At 46.8% G+C, this 14,733-nt stretch overlaps 1 protein-coding gene across 2 annotated transcripts in view; it reads right to left on the bottom strand.

Moving 5' to 3' along the window:
• MYO5B (myosin VB) overlaps positions 1-14,733 on the bottom strand; it is a 317,583-nt gene that overhangs the window by 149,178 nt on the left and 153,672 nt on the right. For both annotated transcript variants that reach the window (XM_033087341.1, XM_033087342.1), the window contains exon 5: positions 5,723-5,879. In XM_033087341.1, coding sequence (XP_032943232.1) covers positions 5,723-5,879 — 157 coding nt within the window. The remainder of the gene's footprint in view (positions 1-5,722; positions 5,880-14,733) is intronic.

Raw genomic sequence — 14,733 nt, forward strand, 5'->3', positions numbered from 1 at the left:
TCATCACTGTGACAACTAGTAAGGAAGCAATCAAACATCTACCCTAACTTTCCTGTGTAAACTCTATCAGGATAACTAGTTGGTGAGGAGAAGTTTCTCTTCCTACCGCAGACGTATTTCATAAATAAACGTAGGAGAATGAGAATATCACCATTTTGTAACTCCTGATGAATTAATAGATCTAAACATAATCAGTGGCTGCTTAATATCACAAAAAGACAGCTAGATATTCTGTCCCTCTTGATGGGAACAAGTAACACTGCCGGTAAAGGATTCTTGGTTTAAAAAAATCAAACTTGAACCTAATCAAGCCTGATTTTTTACTACCCTTTGAAAGGAAATATAGGGGACAAACATGGTAAGAACATCATGAGGACACAATCAGCAGTTTGTGGAAAAGTCTAAAGGACAATCTAGTTTAACAAATAAGTCTCAATACCAAAATTTCAAAAAATTCAAATTTTGTAACTTGTAACATGGCAACAAGAGCCTTCACCATACCTGAGAGCACTCCTTGTAATCGCTTAGGGAAAGCTCGCCCAAGGTCTGAAGCTCACTGCCAAAAAATCTATCCTCCTTACCTCACTGGCTGCTTGGAGAAGTTACATGCTGGATCTACAAGTACCTTGAAAGTATATAATGGTACCCACAAAGGGAAGAGGTTGTTTGTGTCATTACACAAAATCCATAAATTCTACTCTGAGCATGAAGAACTTCCAAACTCTGTGTGTGTGAAGAACTTGCAGGTAGTTCTTTATTTTTTAAACCCTTGCTAGATTTTTCTGGTGACTGACTTAGGAAACATTTTGATGCATGAGAAAAGCCAAGTCCAATTGTTCTAAATGATAAAAACCCTGGCTCTGACCATCACTGAGTCCATCGTACAACAAAAAAGGCAGATATGATGCAAGTAGTCAAAATCTGGAAAATAAGCTAGTGATACAAGCAGGAAATTTACCAAAGAAACTCGCACAACCCATAAACATCAGAAAAAGATACTCAACCTCAGTGGTAATCAGAGAAATACAGACTAAAATGACAGCCCAGAGTGGCAAAAAGTAAGAATTTTGCTACTATGAAATGATGATGAAGGTGTGAGGGAAAAGGAACTCTCATACGCTGCTGGTTCAAATGTAAACGGCAACCACCATTCTGAAGAATACTTGGGCGTATCTTGTGAAATCGAGCATACATTATCTGACAATTCATTAGCTCTACTTCTAGATATTACCTAGAAAAACTCACATAAGTGTACTACAAGTAAGTACACACAGGAATGTTCAATGCAGACAATATTTAATAAAAAAAAGAAATATAATCTACATGTCTACCAACAGGGGGAACAGATAAAAAAAGTGTGGTATATTCATACAAGGGGACACTAGAAAGCGGTTCAACTAAAGCATGACTCACGGATAAATTAAAAAATAAAAAGTGAAAAGCAAGTTACAAAACGGTTGATAGAATCGACACCCTTTATATCTGACATAACAAAACAATACTGTTTGTGGTTTGTGCATACACAAACATGTAGTAAAACAAAAACAGACTGGGACAAGTAATTTCAATATACTGGGATTATACAATAACAAGGTACATACCAGGTAGTTTGGAAACAGCGAGATGGGAGCAATTAGCCATGCCCAGCAGAATGAAAAAGGCTTTTAGAAGTGAAAAATGAAGTAGATCTTAAAGGGTGAGTCAACTTTTACCAGTAGGGAAGGAGAAGGGATTCTATTTATGAATACAGCATGGGTGAAGGGACGGGGTATGTGAGAATGGACAAGTGTGAAGTGGCCAGAGCATGTTGAAACCTGAGAGAAAACAAGAGGAGACGGGATCAGGGAGGTATGTGGGGAGCAGATTCTTATATGAATAGATTAAAAGTTGTAGGCTTTCTTATCTTAAAAAAAAAAAAAATTAAACTCTGAAAATTACATGGTAACTGGTCGCAGTTTCTATCCATTTCCCTAAAGGAAACCCTAGCCTCCTTTCGTTCTCCCAGGATGGGGCGGGCAGGTCTCTGCGGCTCCCACAGCTGTATGCCAGTCGAGTCCAGTCACCCCAAGAAACCATGAGACCCTTTGGGCCTGGACTTGGGTTCTGTTCCTCCTCTAACGGTCTCTTGATTACCTTTTAATCAGTGCAGACTTGTGAACAAGTCACTACCGGGACGCTGACAAGCTCTTACACAGAATGGGGTCAGAGAGCTCTGGCACTGACAATAAATCAGCCCAATCCATCCTGCAGTCACTTTTAATTTAAACAACTGCCACTTAGCGCAGCCCACTGGGAACCGCGCTTCCTCAGACCGCCCCCAACTCTCAGTCTCTCCAGGAGGTGCCTGCTGTTGCTGGGCTGCAGAAATAATGAGATAAGGACGTGACCCTAACAGAGTATTGTCGGGAGGTGCCATCCTTCCCCAGGATGGGGCAGAGCAATCAGTCATCAACTGTCCCGATTAAGACAGGCCTTGTGTTGGCTCCAAGCCTCTCAGGAGCCACAAAGCTCAATGGGCTTCCCAGCTTTTCTAACCGCACCCAGAGTCCTCCCTGGCTACAAGGCTTCCTTTCCATGTTCAGATCTAAGATTTCTCTCAAACATCACACTTAATAACAGCTCAAGGGACAGTCTCTAGGATGACAAAAGCTCGTATTTGACAGAATGAGCCCTTGGGACTTATTCACACAGTTTCCCAAGTGCCAATTGCACAAGGTAGAAATGTTAATGTTTTGAGCCCAAACTACTGTAGCATTTATTTACACGATGTCATGCAAGAACAGGCTGGTTCATGCCTCAGACCTCAGCAAATGAACCACATCTTGCGTGGTTTGAGTGTGCATACTGCTTTCAGGTTTCTCCCATGTCAACGCACCCTGCCTCCGCAGCAGTCCACGAGCCATTCAGGCCACAGCGGGTACTGAAAACATTAGATCATTTTAGGCCACTGTCATTTAGAAAGCATTCCCACAGCCAAACTCAAACACATACTTGGGCCAGAAAGTGGAAACCCAAGCGTCTATTCCACCATTAAAAGGATGTATTCTACAACATGAACTTTAAAAACACGCTAAGTGAAATATGCCAGAACAAAAGAACACATAGTGTATGAGGTTCCTAGAAGCTGCAAATTCATAGTCAGAAAGTATGAATAGAATAGAGTTTAGCAGGTGCAGGGGGAGGGGAGAACAGGGAAACTCAGTGGGTCCACAGTTTCTGTTTGGGGAGATGACAGAGTTTCGGAAATGGATAGTGATGATGGTTACACAAGACAATGACACTCAACTGTGTACTTTACAAAATGGATAAACTGACAAATCTTATATATGTTTGATCACAATAAAACAATAAAATTTTTAAAAAATCATTCAGCCTGTATCTTGTACATATTTAATAATCTGCCTTCATTAAGTTCTCATCTTGACTAACTTTGTTCAGTCACCAGAGATCAAACAGGTTTATTCCCTTCTGTGATTTGCCCAGAGTTAACTACTTACTCTATCTCCAAAAGAAGAGGCATTCTGTGTCTTTGAAATCTTACCGCCTAAAGATGAACTGAATTTTGAAACTCAGGGGCAAAGAAGCAGCTACACACACCTGGTTTCACTCCCATTTGAGAGGAAACATGACCTAAGGTGCTGCTGTCTTAGCGGCCTCAGGTGCAGTAGGTGGTCCACACTCACCTCCTGAACTGGGGCCATGGCCAGCCCCCACCTCAGAGCTTAGAATAAACGCTGTGAGCAAATGTGCTACCAACTAAATGTCTGACAATAGTAAGGTAAACAAATTATGGTAAAACCATCTACAGTGGTCCCTCGGTTTTCGAACGTAATCCGTCCAGAAGACCGCTCGAGTTCTGAGACGTTCGAAAACAGCCGACAGCTAGGCCTCAGGATCTTGCACTCAGCGGAAGCCGCGTGACGTGCTGGAGGAAGCATTTACTTCTGGGTTTACGGCACTCGTAAACCGAAATGTTCATCAACAGAGACATTCGAAAACCGAGGTACTACTGTATTAACATATTTGCAGCCAACAAGACAGTTCATAAAAAGATTAATGATAGCGGGACAAGGCTTACACGATTCAGTGAAAAGGCTGGAAGGAACTATACCCAAATGGTGAACGATTATTAGCAGGCTGTAGAACTGGGGGGATTATTTCCCGTCGTTCTTCCGTATTATCCAGTGAGCCTTTCTTACCTTTTCAATAGGTCAGTGATTCTCAAAGTGTGGTACCCAGACCAGCAGCAGCAGCAGCATCCAGAAACTTGTGATAAATGCCAATTCCTGGGCCCCTCCCCAGACCTTCTGAATCAGGGGGATGGGGTCCAGGAATCTGCTATGACAAGCCCCCGAGGGAGCTCTGGTGCACAGGCAAGTTAAAGAACCACTGTAATAGAATAAAAGGTTTTCTTTTTGCTTGTATCTGTTTGCAAAAATGCCTTCAGCTGTCATTAACCATTTCCCAATTCACATAAGGACAGATACTGAAACCTGTTTTTGTCCAGTTCTTAGTGAATACGTTTTGTCCTGTATCACTCAGCAGAGAATTCAAGTCCTCCAGATAATGTAACTCAGTCAGCAGGGGGTTTTGTCTGGATAATCAACGAACTCCTACGAATTGAGACTCAGAATTACTCCTGCACTTGGTAAAGGAAGAGGGCGAGAGAGGGGGAACCTGGGAAGGTCCGGGCAGTTTCTTGTTCCCCCCAAATAATCTGAGAAACCAATCACTTTGGTGAGTGTGTGTTAATTGATGGGGCACTGCAGAGATACTATCTTGGCAGCTATTGACCTCTACGGGGTTCCTTCTTACTAAAACAAGTGGCTGTCCAGGCTGGCAGAGGGCGGACTCCTACCAGACGAACCCAGACAACAATCACGAGCCTCAGCTTCAATGGCAGAAAATCAAAGCTGGCCGAGGGACTGTGCGTTATTTAGTTCTACTCTATCAGAATTAAGTTTTTATAGAGGACGGGGAGAGAAAGAGAAAAGGAGTTCTAACTCTAAAACATGATTAGTTAGAGCAAGGTCTAAGTTTTAGAAGCTCTCTGGCTCTCCACTTTCATTGACTGCTTTGAGCCGACCCAGCCCAGGGGGAGATGGGGAAGGTGTGAAGATACAGACAGGAGCCGCCCTGGCCAGCGCATGGCATCACGGGTAACTGTTTTCTGAGCACCGCCAACAGATTCTATATTATCACACAGCGTTTGGCTCTACCTTCCTCCCAAAAGATAAAACTGTCCAAATATTTTTTTGGGGTGGGTGGGGGAGGAATTTCCTACCTAAGCTTCCCCACCCACATGAGAATTGCCCTCTTGGTTCAGTGGACCTTCAAGTACCGACTGGTTTGGGTGGAGAACCGATTTGCTGACACACGATGGCAGCAGGGGACGTAACAGTAGCAGACGTGGGTATAGACAGGGAAGGACTACCTCTACAGCATTCAGCAGAGTCAAAGGACACGGAAAACATAGAGGACACTCTCCCCAATACTGGGGACCTGAACGATGCCAGCAGGTTCGATTATTCTCAAATCTGTGGTCCTGGGGGCATCGTCACAGTTTTTCCCTCAAGTAGACAGTGGGCTCTCAGGGAAAGATGTGAATGCCGACCACACGAGGTGCTTCCTGCCAAGGAGTCCTGTGATCAGCCACCCAAGGCCGTACACCCAGCAGTCCTGCTGCCAGCAGAATGGGCCACAGGGGTTTGAAAGGCTTTACCTCCATGATGGGACTGGACGCCAGGACCTTCTCTTCAATGTTGGTGTCACTGGCTGAGCCACCAACCGTGGCAAAATAGCGCATGGCGTATTTGGCTGACACAGTCTTGCCGGCTCCAGACTCCCCGCTGACTATGATGGACTGGTTCTTCTCGTCTCTGGAAGAGAAAAGACTCTGGTCAGTCTCTGGCCATGGAAAGGCTGTGCTGCCTCCCAGGAACTCTGTTGACAAGGGTCTGCGCTTCATCAGGAACAGCTCTCCTTCTTGTACGGGGAAGTGTAAGGGACAGCGTAAAAACTGTCCTGCCTCCCTCACGTGCCTGCACAAGACTGAAAAGCAAGAGAGAGAAAGGAATTCTGAAAAGGGCTTACAAATGGCATACACCCTCTTTATGACCCACGGAAGGGGGTGTAGCCAGCTGGTCACTGTGCCAACCTCTCTCTGGATACACGACCCCCTCGCTCATTACTTATATATATCAATCTCCTCAGAGAATTTACATATGTGCCCTGTCACGCATACATGCTCACCTTTGTTTCTATCTTGTGCCACTGTATGAGTTACAATTTTTCCCAAGAACGAGGATCTTTTCTCCTCTGTATTTGAGCCTAGCCTGTCACACACTTTTGAAGATTTCTGTTCACAGATACGTATCACAAATACATGATTAACCACCAGGCTGATGATCTTGCTTCAAGTTTCCCAGGAATAACATAAGACAGCTATCAATTGCAGTAAGAGGGATTTCAGTCAGACTAAATGGAAGGCAGAAAGAGGATACTCTACATCAGATAAAAACACATCTATACTTACCCCTGGAAAACAGATAGTAAGGAGACACATAAGTAATGGAAAGAGCAGCCTGTGAGGTCCCCAAGGAATGTGGGTGTTCCAGCAGGTTTGGGAAATAAATTGCTGGGAAGAGCTATACTCAGCCATCTACCTCCAGTTCACAACCCCAGTGCCAGGAGTCGGGCACGTTGCTTTCAATCTCCAGTGCCTGGCACAAAGTACATACTCAGTACATACTGCTGGACACAAGCAACTTAGGGATCAACCATCCCCCTTGTGGAGAGAATAGAGTTAACCAGGCTTCCCCCCCCGGCCAGCTGGTGACCTTGACTGGCAGGGCCCACCAGTCCGAGAAGGTAGAAAGAAGGTGCCAGCCATTGTGAAGATGGTGTTTGTTTATACCCTTATGGAAGCCCCTTTGGCTGTATGCCACCTTTGTCTCTGTGGGGCATAAAGGGCCCGGCCATGTTAGGGGACCAGGATGGAGACCAGGCTGGTGCAGAGACAAAGAGGCTGAAGCAGAGACACGGCAGAGACCCTGGGCTGTGCTGTATGTACCATGTGGCTGGCTGTGACCAAAAATGGCCTATGGGGCTCGTGCCCAAAGGCTGCTGCTGTGGGCTGCTGAGAAGCAGGCTGCTGTGAGTTATGAGGCTGCTGTTGGCTACAGGTTGTAACCCGAGAATGTCCAGCTGTATACAGCAGTAAAAACTCCTGGCTGTATCCCAGGAGGCCTGTGAATAAAATATGTCTACTTTGCCTTCGGCTCCACGCATCTTCTTCCAGCTCCCCAAGACTCAGACACCTCATCCCCGGGATACCATCCACTCGGACACTGACCTCCAGATGAGGAAAGTGAGATGTGTGAAGGTAGGTTCGGAACACAGGTCTCCTGGCACTAGCCCAGATAATCCTCCTACCAGCTGTGGCCTCCTGGGCAGAGCATGCCATAGAAGAAGGAACCATGAAGCCACCACAGGCTGCCTGCCCCACCTTTAATTATCAACGCTGGTAGGTTGTGGCTTATCGGCAGGTGTGAATAAACGGTGACCCTGCTTCTGATTGGGGCCAGCAGCCAAGAAGCTGGAGAAGTGCTGCGACGATCTCAATGTCAACTAGAGATGAACCAGAAAGACAGAAGAGAACTGGGCTGGGGGCACAAAGGGAGACTCAGGTGTGGCAACTGGGCTAAAGAAACCTGAACGGTCAGCCACTCTTCCAGGTCAGCAAAGAGCTGTGTGGTCTTAGCTCACACAAACCGTCATTAAATGGGGAGGGACCTGAGTGAATACAGGTAGCTGGTAGACACTATTGAGAAGATGAAAATGAAAAAAACAAAAACCAGATCTTTCAAATTGGCTATACAACCAATTAGTTGAAAACGTATATAGAAGCCGGCACTTAGTATGTGGAGGATGGATAAGAAGCAGGTTTCTGACAGCCTGTGTCGTTCCAGGACATCACTGCTGTCACTGGAGTGCGTTTCTCCTCTCCCTGTTCCTGTAAAATCTTTACATGGAAAGGTGGCCTCTACAGAAGCCTGTGGATGCTTATATTTCCCCTTCTCATTTATTTTTTATTTTAATTTTATGTGACACCCACCGGACCCTAGGGATGACAGGTGTCATCTCTCCTCTCAGTACCTTCACAATCTACTCCTCAGAGAACTGCTCAGAGACTTAACTATCCCAGGCCACTAAAGAGGCTGAACTTCAGACCCCTGACACAGACCCAAGTCTGATGCCGTCTTGAAAACTCCCTTTATCTGCAAGGAGAACTGGATTGCAGGAGCCACACCCAAAAGTTTGGAGTTCTGCCTAAAGTCTGTATGCTTAACCTAAAATAAATAGAGGAACACAGGATGTGTCTGAACCTTAGTCTTCAACAGAGAACCACGTAGAAAGGAGAGGTATATACTGTCCAAAGAACTTAAGAAGCACCCTTGGGAGCAGCACACAATGCCAGGAGAAGAATGAATCAGATCAGGGGTGGGTGGGGAAGGGAGAATGAGTGCTGCTAGGCTCCCTGCGGCAACACAGCACACACGGGAAATCGGACTTCGAGGAGACCCAAGTAACATACTGTATTTGGCACAGACTGGTGACACTTGTCACTTTTCACTTGCAGTGTCAAGATGGGAACTGCCCTGTGCATCCCTGGGAAATGACTGAAAAGCCATGCACTGGCTCAGGGAAGAGAATGATTCACACAACAGGCAGAAAAGCTTGAGGAGCAAGCAGGCTATTATTCTAAGGGTAAGTGACCAGGAATTCAAAAAAGAGGGACTACTTTATGTGACATCAGTGTCAGGAACTCTAAAGGAGAAGGAATCAAGACAGGGAAACAAACAAAAAACTGGCAGGATGCAGAGGCAAACTTGGTTGGTCTAATGAAAATGCATGTACATGGCAAAGATACTACCAGGATTTATTAATATCCCCAAGCTTTAAAAATCTTTACATTCGAGGCTCCGGGCATGAGAAAATCCAGGCAACAGCCATTAGTGCTAACTCCTGCCTAATCTGATGGATATTCGATCTGATGCTGACATGTTGGCTAACAGCAGGTAAATTTACGTCTTCTTAGACTGATGAGTACCTTTTAACAACTTCCATAATGTAGACCAATTACATTTTTAATTGATTTTTTATTTCACTCCATGACAGGGCTAGTGTGCATGAAGTGTATATACACCATTTCATAGCAGTCCATAAACTGGCCTGAAAGGATACTGTGCAATAGTACACTCACCTTGCTCTGCACACATTAGCTTTGCTTCCAGCTCATTTAGGAAACTGGAAACCAGAATAAGGGCATTAAAAACAAACTTGAATTTGAACCTCAGTTGCACTGCTGATTGGCTATCTGATTTTGGACAGTCATTAACTTATTTGACCCACAGGTTACCTCAGCCCCGTCCGTTATGACGTTGATCCCCCACTACGCTCATGTTCTTTTACGTGGTCACCTCTGACGTAGGTACCCAAGTGTCTAATTCACCCTAACCCTCCTGCCAGATTAAATGTCTAAAGCACAGGTCTAATTATGTTTTCCCCACTCAGAAAGAGTTAAGTACTCATTGCTTATCGAATCAAATCCAAACTCCTCAGTTGAGCATTTGAAACCCTCTCTAGTGCATATGTCATGCAGGGTCTCAACTCCTGACAGGTGAACACAGGACATGGTGAGGCCGAAAAGGACAACGGAGCCATGGATGGGGCGTTCATACCACTATATTCTCACTGGCGGCTGGTCGAGACACAAGAAGCAAACATCCGCCAGTACCCCAACGCAGGGTCTTGCTGGCGGTCGGGCGAGACACAGGAAGTAGGACCCACACGATCCGCACCATCCGCAATTCGCACTTGCTAATGTAGCCACGGCAGTTATATACAAACCAACAGTGGCTAATGGTCACCTGGCTACAGCTGATGGCCATCTAATAACCAAGCCAGCACCTTTCCACGTGAGGACGAGAGCCTGGAAACTGCTCTCCTGGCCCGTTCCCTAAAACACCCTTAAGACCAAAACGCTTGACAAGTGGCAGCAAACTGCGGTGCCATGAAAAGAACATTGGGCTTTTAGTCTAAGGATCTGGCCTGAGTCCTGGTTCTGCCATCAGTAGGCTCTTTGTAAGCTTTAACCACATTACAGAGGATACCTCTCATCTCCCGGATTTGCTGCAAGATTATATGAGATGATCTCTATACTCCTTATAAGATGCTGGTATTGCAGTTCAGCCAAATTGGACTACTTGTCAATCTGCAGAACTGCATGCTTTCCCACCACTGCCACTTATGGTTTTCCTTCTACCTGAAATCGTGTTCAGCAGACACCCTTTTCCTGGACTCCTATTCATGTCCAAAGTCCACTCTGTCCACTCTGTCCTGACCCAGTGTCATGCAGGGTGTCATGTGGGGTCTCTGGTCCTGCTCCCCACATAAGAACGCAGGACATGGTGAGGCCAAAAAGGAACACCCACGGAGCCACAGATAGGGGAGTCATACCACTATAGTCTCACTGGTGGCTGGGTTGGAGACCAGGAAGCAGGAGCCACACGATCCGCAACCCGCCGTCCACTTCTCTCTGCCAACCAACCTCACTTGCTAGCTGCAATCCGCCCTGCTAACTGCAATCTGTGCTTGCCAGCTCAGCCACCATCTTCTTGCTAGCCCCCACTTACTGCTAGCATAGCCACAGCAGTTATATTAGTGGCCAATGGCTCACTGGCTACAGCTGACGGCCAACTAGCCACAGCTGATGGCCATCTAATCACAGTTGACGGCCATTTACTACCCGAATGAGCACCTTTCCATTTCACGGCGAGAGCCTGGAAACTGCACTCCTGGATCTGTCCCCACACCCGGCATCCCAGCAGGCAATTATTTCTCCATCTTCTAAAGTCCCACATCCTTTGCTTTGTACCATGTTTAAGACACTGTCACATTTCATCTTATACTGATGCCAGTTTCAAGTTTTGGTTACTTAGAGCTGGTTGTGGGGGAGATAATTTGTAAGTACGGAGTTCTATCCAATGTCCTTCAAAAACATAACCAATGTGGGGCTCCACCCACTCAGCCTAATTATTATACACATGACCTAGCTGGCAACTGGAGTCAATTTGCTTTTCAATCCTTTAAATCCTTTTCACCTGAGCCCAGTAAAATTCCCTGTATTTAGCAAAAGTACACCGCGGCCAAGAAATTTCATACTCAGCCATTATTCAGATCCCGGCTATTGTCAGGAAGGTTCATACTACCCAAGCAGGAAAAGGTCTGTGCCACGTGCAGGAGCACAGGATTCTGAAGGAAGGAACCTAGGCATCCTCCAGCTTCCTGGTAAAACACATACGTACACAGCTACACCCCAGTTCACACTGGATTCCCATCTTTGACACCTGAGAGGCAGGATCTAATTGCGGCTAACCCACCTACTCCTGCAAAAATATGCCACCAAACCATTGCCTCTTTTTATGCTCCCTGAGCAAGGTGAACCAACCTCCCCTCCCCTCTTCTGGTGGGGCTGCCTGGGGAGGGGAAGGCAGCAGCTAGATAGCTGGCAAGGCCCGTGAGGTCAGGCCACGGAAGGACGGCCCTGCTGACCAGCCAAGGAGACACTGTCGGCACTTCGTTCTGAGAAAGCCCGCAGAAATACTGTCTTGTTTGGATTTCCTATGGAGAATAATGTGTCACCCATGGCCTCCCAATCAGCAATACATACACAGAACCCTTAGGGAGACACCACACCAGCTGCCTCCAACTAAAAGAAGCCTCAAAAGAGCTTCAGAGCAAACATCTCGGCTGTGATTTGGCCGAGGCCAGGTGCCCCACTCACAGACGCGTGTAGCACCTCTGTCCTCCCACTTGTCACCCTGGGCCTTAACAGCCACAGGCCATCCACACATTAGTCAATGAACTAAGAGCTCCTGGAAGGCAGGCACTCACTTTAGCCTTGAAGCTCCAGGGCTCCTGGTACCAAAGCCTCTCCATCCCTTCCCAGCCCCCCTACCCACACCTTCTCCACGTAAGCCTCCACTCACCAACTCCAGCTAGAGACCGAGGAGACGCTGTGGGTTCCTCCCTCCCCTGAAGGCCACATCAGCACGTCCTATTGAGTTCACCTCCTGGTACTGTCTGCGCCGTGCCCTGCACCTCTCACCCCCGCCAGCATCATCCCCAACGTGCAGGACAACAGCAGCTTCTGCCCTCCACTCTCCTGTAATACACCCTCCTATGTGACCTTCGGTACTGAAGATTGGATCACACCTCTCCCGCCTTAAGCCTTCCAAGGGCACTGCTCGCCCCTCTAAGACCCAAGCTCCTCTGCGTTCAAGTCCCTATGTGAGCCAGCGTCTCTCTTCCCAGCTTTATCTCACGTCATTCTTCTTTATTCGTGATGTTCAAGCCACATGGGGCTACTTTCTTTATTCCTTCCTACTTGACTGGTACCTGAAGCTAGCTCAGCTCAAACTGCTTTTCCCTTCTTTGATCTCACAACTCTTAATTCCTGGTACTCAATCATCTCCTGCCTCACGGCAGCTCATGTATTACTGTTTTACAATGTAATTAATGACCTATTTACATCATGCTCGAAGGGTGTACAAAATTCTTAGCCATGTATCCCTTGCTTAGGACTCATAAGACTATTGGGTGCCAATGCTCCCATTTTAAAGAAGATAAAACTGAAGTTTGGAAGGGCCACGTAACATGCCCAGGGAGGCACCGAGCCCAAACTCAACCCCAGGCTTCCATCCGCCTGCGCAATTTCCCTCTGGGATGTGCTGTGACATGTCTAACATTGTCACACCCTTTCTTGTATAATAAAACATCCCTTGATGGGGGTGGCCCGGTGGCTCAGGCGGTTAGAGCTCCATGCTCTTAACTCTTAAGGCTGCAGGTTCGATTCCCACATGGGCCAGTAGGCTCTCAACCAACAGGTTGCCAGTTCGATTCCTCGATTCCTCGAGTCCCGCAAAGGATGGTGGGCTTCGCCCCCTGCAACTAAGATTGAACACAGCACCTTGAGCTGAGCTGCCTCCCGGATGGCTCAGTTGGTTGGAGTGTGTCCTCTCAACCACAAGGTTGCCAGTTTCGACTCCCACAAGGGATGGTGGGCTGTGCCCCCTGCAACTAGCAACGGCAACTGGGCCTGGAGCTGAGCTGCGCCCTCCACAACTAAGATTGAAAGGACAACAACTTGACTTGGAAAAAAGTCCTGGAAGTACACACTCTTCCCCAATAAAGTCCTGTTCCCCTTCCCCAATAAAATCTTCAAAAAAACCCCAAAAAAACAGAAAAACATCCCTTGATGAATCTCTCCTAACAAATCGAGGGTCAATAGAAGAGATGAGGTATGAATCAGATGTCCTCAGCCCCGGTTGGCTACACCTCCCCTCCCCAGCGGAAACATCCTTTCTTAAGAAGCCCTTCCCTGACCCCCCTACCTTCATAGCATCCACTGTACAATTTACAAATATTTCACTTGTCTCCTTAGTAGTACACCTCATACCCTTGTCGGCCCCACTAGGATGTAAGTCCCCTGATGGTCGATGTCAGATGCAGGGGCGTGGATGGGCAGGGTGGCGCCTGGATTGTGTCCAGGGGAGAGCCCGGGCAAAGGCTACGCCCATGGTGGTCCATACAGGCTGAGCTCAGGGTCTGGTGCCCCGAAGCTGTGCGACGTACTGCCTGCAAAACTGGGCTTGGTGGTCTCTCCCCTATGCTCAGTCTGCCACACTCAGCCAGGACAAGGGGACTGTGCACAGGAGCCCACGTCTCAGACAGGCACAACTGTTTCCCTGAGTCAAGCACTTCCGAGGGAGGCTGAAGAGGGAGGAACAAAATGGATCAAGCCCCCGACACACAGCGCAGCTGCCAAACAACAGAGGGGCGAAGTCTGGCTAAGACACAGGAAGAAGGGGTGCCCTGTCTCTGAACACACCATTAAGTCTCTCCATTGTTTCCTCCTCTAGCGACAAATCATCTGAAAATTTGGGTGTGTCAGTAGAATACATTCTGTTCACTAATGGGATCGTCAATCTACTGTCGCTTGCCCGTCCATGTCTGTCTGGTCTCTAATTATATTTTCAACACCATCATCACAACACAGATCATCTACTATGGGTTTTTTTTTTTTCTTTTAACTACACTAGACAATGGGGATACAAGGAATTTTTAATTAAGAATTTCTGTTCAACTAAAATATGTGTGTCAGTACCATGGACAGAGTTAATAATTGGGAGACAGGCTAGGAAAATATAATTAAAATGAATCTTAGGCACAAAGCTGAAAAAAAAGAGACAATACTACATACACGGTATGATACTGTCTTTAAAAACTTGAACAAGCAAAAAGAAACAACATAATGCTGAGGGATAGAAAGACAGAACTATATTAATACAAAATGATGTCAAAACCCTACTGGAACGGGGGAATTTAGGTAAAGTCAGGTGGAGGGCAGAATCAGATCAGGGGAACAAAAGTGGGTTCTGTGGGGAGGAAAGTGTAAGGCTGGGGGATCAGTTAGAGTGGAAGCTGACTTAGGCGCGAAGGATACAGAAAATTACAGTGAGGCCGATTTGGGCTGGAAACAGAGCCACACAATTACAATGAGTCTGAAGTTAAAGGCTTCTTCCCAAGGCCAGGCAGGGGTGGGGAGCACTACAGAACTTTTCTGCTGAGAGAAGAGGCTGGGCCAGACAGCTCCAAGCAAAAGATGCT

Source organism: Rhinolophus ferrumequinum, chromosome 19 (assembly GCF_004115265.2).
Source record: "Rhinolophus ferrumequinum isolate MPI-CBG mRhiFer1 chromosome 19, mRhiFer1_v1.p, whole genome shotgun sequence".
In the NCBI taxonomy this organism is placed as follows: domain Eukaryota; kingdom Metazoa; phylum Chordata; class Mammalia; order Chiroptera; family Rhinolophidae; genus Rhinolophus; species Rhinolophus ferrumequinum.